The sequence below is a fragment of the Nematolebias whitei genome, chromosome 10, assembly GCF_014905685.2.
Source record: "Nematolebias whitei isolate Nwh7 chromosome 10, NemWhi1, whole genome shotgun sequence".
In the NCBI taxonomy this organism is placed as follows: Eukaryota; Metazoa; Chordata; class Actinopteri; order Cyprinodontiformes; family Rivulidae; genus Nematolebias; species Nematolebias whitei.
The window spans coordinates 18,666,961-18,673,110 of NC_056507.1; the positions used below are offsets into that span (position 1 = coordinate 18,666,961).

At 39.2% G+C, this 6,150-nt stretch overlaps 1 protein-coding gene across 1 annotated transcript in view; it reads right to left on the bottom strand.

Annotated features, from left to right (window-relative positions):
* Positions 1 to 6,150, bottom strand: part of ptprja (protein tyrosine phosphatase receptor type Ja) — a 77,855-nt gene that overhangs the window by 47,802 nt on the left and 23,903 nt on the right. Inside the window, exons 2-3 of the mRNA XM_037683181.1 lie at positions 2,478 to 2,636; positions 1,817 to 2,077 (exon numbers count right to left, since the gene is read on the bottom strand). Coding sequence (XP_037539109.1) covers positions 1,817 to 2,077; positions 2,478 to 2,636 — 420 coding nt within the window. The remainder of the gene's footprint in view (positions 1 to 1,816; positions 2,078 to 2,477; positions 2,637 to 6,150) is intronic.

Sequence of the window (6,150 nt, forward strand, 5' to 3'; positions counted from 1 at the left end):
GGGGGGGGTTGGAGGAGTGTCTGTGTTTTGTCCCCCTGATTTGTTTAATTTTAAAACCAGATAATAATATTGCTGTTTCACTGGACATAAGGTTATTGGCTGTTTCTGTAATGGGACACAAGGAAACTCTTTCCTCCAGTATAATTATCACCTGCCACAGAAGTAACTGATCGCCAGGAATCATGTTAATTATGGTAATATTGGCTGCTATTACAAAATATTTTAAACGGGGAGGTGTGTGTGTGTGTGTGGGGGGGGAATGGGGGGGTAAACAAAATGTAACACTCTTCAAATTAAAGTCAGGGATGAATAAGTCTGTTGTTGTGTGTGAAACAAATTGATGCCTAAACCTATCTAATTACTTCCACATTGTGTATTTTTGTATTATTGTGTATTTGTTTTACTGGTACTTTAATTTTGACTTTAACTAACATTTACTTTCTATTTATTTTCCCCACATGTTTTACTTTAAAAAATTTTAATTATAATACAATACAATGTAATATAATATAATATAATATATAATTAGGGAGGGTGGCTCATCAGACCGAGTACAAGTACTTTAGTTTGGGTACTTGCCCAAACTAATTTTTTAATGAGTTAAAAACATCCATCCATTATCTTTTATCTGCTTCTTCCATTTTGGGTCACTGGGGTCGCCGATGCCCATGTCCAGCAATCATTGTGCGAGGGGCGGGGTACACCCTGGACGGGTCGCAAGTCCATCACAGGGACACAGAGACAAACGAGACAAACAAACATTCACTCTCTCACTCACACCTAGGGACAATTTAGAGTTACCAATCAGTCTAACATGCATGTTTTTGGTCTGTGGAAGGAAACCAGAGTACCAAGAAAAAACCCACGCATGCATGGAGAGAACATGCAAACTCCACACAGAAAGGGCACCGGACCAGGATTTGAACCAGGGACCTGCTCGCTGAGAGACAGCAGCTCTACCAGTTGTGCCACCGTGCTGCCTGGAGTTAGAAACACAATTCTTTTATTAAAAGCACAGCAGGCAGTCTGCTGTTTTAGCATTACCTATGTTTATCTTAAAATGTCTCTAAATTATGGACTTTTTTTTATTTATTTTTGGTCCTCAGTTACTTGCAAAGTGGAAGTGACGTCACCAAACATTAAAGTGGCATCGGTTTGAAGTATCGGAATGTTTTTATGAGAGCAAGAACAAGTTCTTGAGGCTGGTATCGGGTCCCACTTTATATAATATAATAATATACAAAATAATAATATTTTAGCTATGGTAGCCATTTGTAAATGTCAGGAAGATTTGAGTGCAAACCAAAGATTTTATTTTCTTCTTCTTTTATTTTTTGAGAAAGGGAAAAAGTGCAGGCAGCACGGTGGCGCAACTGGTAGAGCTGCTGCCTCTCAGCGAATAGGTCCCTGGTTCAAATCCCGGTCCAGGAGCCTTTCTCGGTGGAGTTTGCATGTTCTCTTGGTGTATGCGTGGGTTTTCTCCGGGTACTCCAGTTTCCTCCCACAGACCAAAAAGCATGCATGTTAGGCTGATTGGTAACTCTAAATTGTCCCTAGGTGTGAGTGAGAAAGTGGATGGTTGTTTGTTTCGTTTGTCTCTATGTGGCCCTGTGATGGACTTGCGACTTGTAAAGGGTGTACCTCACCCTTCACACAGTGATTGCTGGACATGGGCACCAGCGACCCCCGTGACCCAAAATGAAAGAAGCGGGTAAAAGATAATGGATGGATGGAAATGTGCAAAAGCAACTCAACAGAAAATCACCACCACATTCACACATTTCCTAATGTAAAACAAATCTAAATGACCACTTACTTGTATAAACAGAAATGGTCTGACTGTTTCCTTCAGTACGGTTATCAGCTGCAACTGCACGGACAGTTACGTAGTATCGGACCCCAGGAGTCAGCGTTGTAATGTTTGTAGAGTTTTGGTTCGCCAGTAAACTGTTGTTACTATTTCCACCTGTCCAGGATACTCTGTAGAAAGAGAGTGCTCCACCTGGTCTGGTCCAAGTCACATACAAAAAGGTTGTTCCAACAATCTGCGGAGATAGATTGGTGATGCTTCCAGGTACTGTGAAAAAGAAAAAAGTAATTCAAATGACATAACTTTATAAATCCTCTTATTTCAGTTTCACTTGGTGCATTTATTAAAAAAAGACGTTCTATCACAGTTGTAATGGTCTACGTTACTTTATAGACCAGGGCTATTCAATTAGCGGCCCAGGAACGAAATCAGGCCCGCAGGTGAGCTCAGTTCAGCCCACCAACGGGTTCATTTTTAAACAAAACTAGATTTTAAACCAAAAAACAAATTTACTTAATGACAATAACAGTTGGCTGTCCGGCCCCTGAGTTCTTGGCTTTCAGAAACTGTGCCCCCCTGAGCAGTTTAGTTGGATAGGCCTGTTATATACAGTTTCAGGAATGAGGTGATTCTTGAAACTAAACTGTTTACAGGAGTGTTACTGTACAAGCAATGGTGGTGGTGGTTGGTGGTGCAGTGGTAGTTGTTGTTGGTGGTGCAGTGGTAGTTGTTGTTGGTGCAGCAGTTGTTGGTGGTGCAGCAGTTGTTAGTGGTGGTGATGCAGATGTAGGTAGAACTGCTGTTGAAGCTGTTGTATTTGATATATCTGTTTTTATAGTACAGTATAGAAGAACAAGAACAGCAAGAAAAGCAGTTAACAGTAAAAAATGGCAGGAATGATTCAGAGAAAAATCAATTTATAATAAAGCCATTTTAAAGATATGATATTGTGAGAGCAGAGACATAATTATCACTCCTCAATTAAACACAAAAATGTTTTTTTTTTTATGACAACGTCTATGCTTTCAAAAGTACACAGGCAAAACAACAGGCAACACGTGCATGAAACAAAATGTATATTTACCATCAGTTTGTGACTGGATGCCCTGCAAAAAGAGAGAATAAAAATAAAAATTAAAAATAAACCATTATTCACATTAAACCAGCAGGGGGCAGCATTTAGTTTTAAACAGAGCACATAAACCACAGTAGAAATCAACAGTGCTGAATAACTCAGCAGCTGTTAAAGACGTCTGTGGACTTTCAATTCTACGGCTGGATTAGTGGATTTCATCATTTTTACGAACAACACATCCTCCAGGTTAACAAACATGTTCACTTGACTGAGCTATTATTCTGGCCCATGTTGCCCAGAGCACAAAATTTAACAAATCTCCAAAGATTCGAGAGATGGGATAGTCAAACCTCACATATTCTGAGATATAGTAGAAAATGTGCAAACTGTTCTGTGTCTCGGTCCTTGGCACTTTACAGAGCCAATACATTATGGGCACAAAGTGTTGAAAGTTGATGTTAAATTCTGGTTTTCAGTTACCTATTCTTTAATCAAACATTACCTCTAAGTAAATAAGAAAACGGATCTAATTTGAAACATTCCTGGCACTGAAGCAACATTTTGGTCAATGGGAAGTTAAACCAGTGAGACAAAATAAAGTTTAATCAGCCGATCGCATGAGTCTTAGATTTGTATGAACTGAAATCTTTATAACGAGGCCTAAACTTCATTATAATGAAATATACTATGTGTAAAATGATTGTTATATTTGTATTTAATATTTTTTCACACCAGATTCATAAAACACAAACTTCTGATTGCATAACAAAAATAAATATTAATAATAACTTGTACTCAAAGTTCCTTTTTCATGATTAGAAAGACAAAGAAGCTCAGTCATTTGAGATAAAGTCTTATTGTAAATGAAGAAAAGTTCATTTTTGTGTAATTAAGTCAAAATAAAGAAATCCCTGTTTAAAATCCCCTGATGGGTAAATAAGAGGAACTTGACAAAAAGGGTTCTTCCTCCTTGTAGAATTATATCTGGGTCTCTCATGTCTCAAACTTCAAAATAGCAAATAAATGATAACCACTTTGAGAAGTAGCCTCTTACATGTTCAACCCTCCCACATGTTCACCTCGGACCTGTAGGTTGTTTCCATCTGTGTTCTCAGAAAACACAACCCTGATTCCTTATTACTGATTAGCTCAAAATCAAACAACTCTTCTGAACTGTTTGCAACTCGGCTAAACATTAAATGCATGGCTTCATCGCTCAAACCTGCAGCATAACCTGCATCTCACAGAGATAATCATTAATTTAGAGCAATGAGAAATAAGGTATCAAGGGTACATTCTTTTCACGTTTTAATACGAATTGTTCAGCAAAACACTGTTTGGTAAAATATAATCTTATCTGCGTTAATAAAAACCTAAAAATATTTTATGCACATTTTTATTTTCCTGGCCAATGTTTACATAGCAATCCAACAAAGTTCAGTCAGGTCATCTGGATGATTTCTTTTTTTGTTTTGTTGAGATGTTTTGCTCTTCACCTAAAGGACTTCTTCAGTCTGAGGAGCCACAACAAAGTCAGTCCCACAAGCAGCACATTCACAAAGTGGACGAACCAGTTTGCTGGTAATAAGACGGTTTCTGGGGCCTGCCCTCTCCTCCATCAACTCCTCTGAGGCAGCCATAGCCAAAGTAGTTCAAAACACCAAAGTTCATGCTCAATAATCCAGGTAGAAAATCCAATAAAGTTCAGTCAGATCATCTGGACGGTTTCTTTTTTTTTCTGAGACATTTCATCCTTCATCCAAAGGACTTCATCAGTCCGAGAAGCCACAAACAAACTCAGTCCCACAAGCAGCACACTCCCATAGTGGACCAACCAGTTTGCTGGTGATAAGATGGTTTCTGGGGCCTGTCCAGGTGTCCTGACGGAACTTTGTTGGATTTTTTTACCTGGATTATTGAGCATGAACTTTGATGTTTTGAACCACGTTGGCTTTACATAGACTGTTTCTACCCCGAGTCTGTGTGTTCTGTTCTTTGTAGCGTTAGTGACATATATATCAATGAATACTTGATTGATTTTAATCAACTCCCAGAAAGAGAGCATTAGATAAACATCTACAAATGGTTAACTTTTGGAGTCAACACAATTTTAAGATGGCTACCATAGCTTTAACTTTGACTGTGTGAATGTTACAGAGGCAACTTTGGTGAGGCAGTATCTGAGTCCTGATAATCTGATAATCCATCCATCCATTATCTTTTACCCACTTCTTCCATTTTGGGTCACGGGGGTCGCCGGTGCCCATGTCCAGCAATCACTGTGCGAGGGGCGGGGTACACCCTGGACAGGTCGCAAGTCCATCACAGGGACACATAGAGACAAATGAGACAAACAACCATCCACTCTCTCACTCACACCTAGGGACAATTTAGAGTTACCAATCAGTCTAACATGAATGTTTTTGGTCTGTGGGAGGAAACTGGAGTACCCGGAGAAAACCCCACGCATGCACGGAAAGAACATGCAAACTCCACCCAGAAAGGCCCCCGGACCGGGGTTTGAACCGGGGACCCGCTCGCTGAGAGGCAGCAGCTCTACCAGTTGTGCCACTGTGCTGCCCAAGAATGTGCATAATGTCATTTTAAAAGTTTGACTTTATTTGATGAGGTTGGGCTATTATTTTCTATTTTGTTCAAAAGGCAACCTTGTAATTTCTCAACATAAAAAGATTTTAGTCTAAAATCCTGGAACGAAATGTTATGAGAAATATACAACACTTCAAGAAATTTGACGCCTAATTATCGTTAATATTCTCTAACATCCTCCAGCAGTTTGTTTTGCCTTGATAACAGCAGTTCATCTTCTAGATGTGGGTTGTCCATGTTCTGACATAAATTAAATTTTAAGAAATAAAGCACTTTTGGCTAAGAAATGTACTATTTGTATAGCAGGTATAACACATAAAATAAGCTTGTAAGCAGACAAGGAAAGCCAAAAAGGAAGTATCTAATCTGCATGACATGTAGCACCTCGAGGCAAATTAGTGTCTGCTGGGTAACTTTTCCTTATTCAAGCTCTGGAAAATTATTCATCTGTCTGAAGAAAAACAAAGGTTTTATTGTGTGGTGCCTGAGAAGTTTAAGGTTTGGTAGATCAATCAGCCAATCATGACTACAACAAAAAAGGTTGAATCGTCATCTGGACTTCCGTTTTTTTGTTAAAAAGAAACGTTTCGCCCCTCATCCAAGAGGCTTCATCAGTCTGAGGCCTAGCCATCTGGTATTACCCAGAAGCCACCCTGAC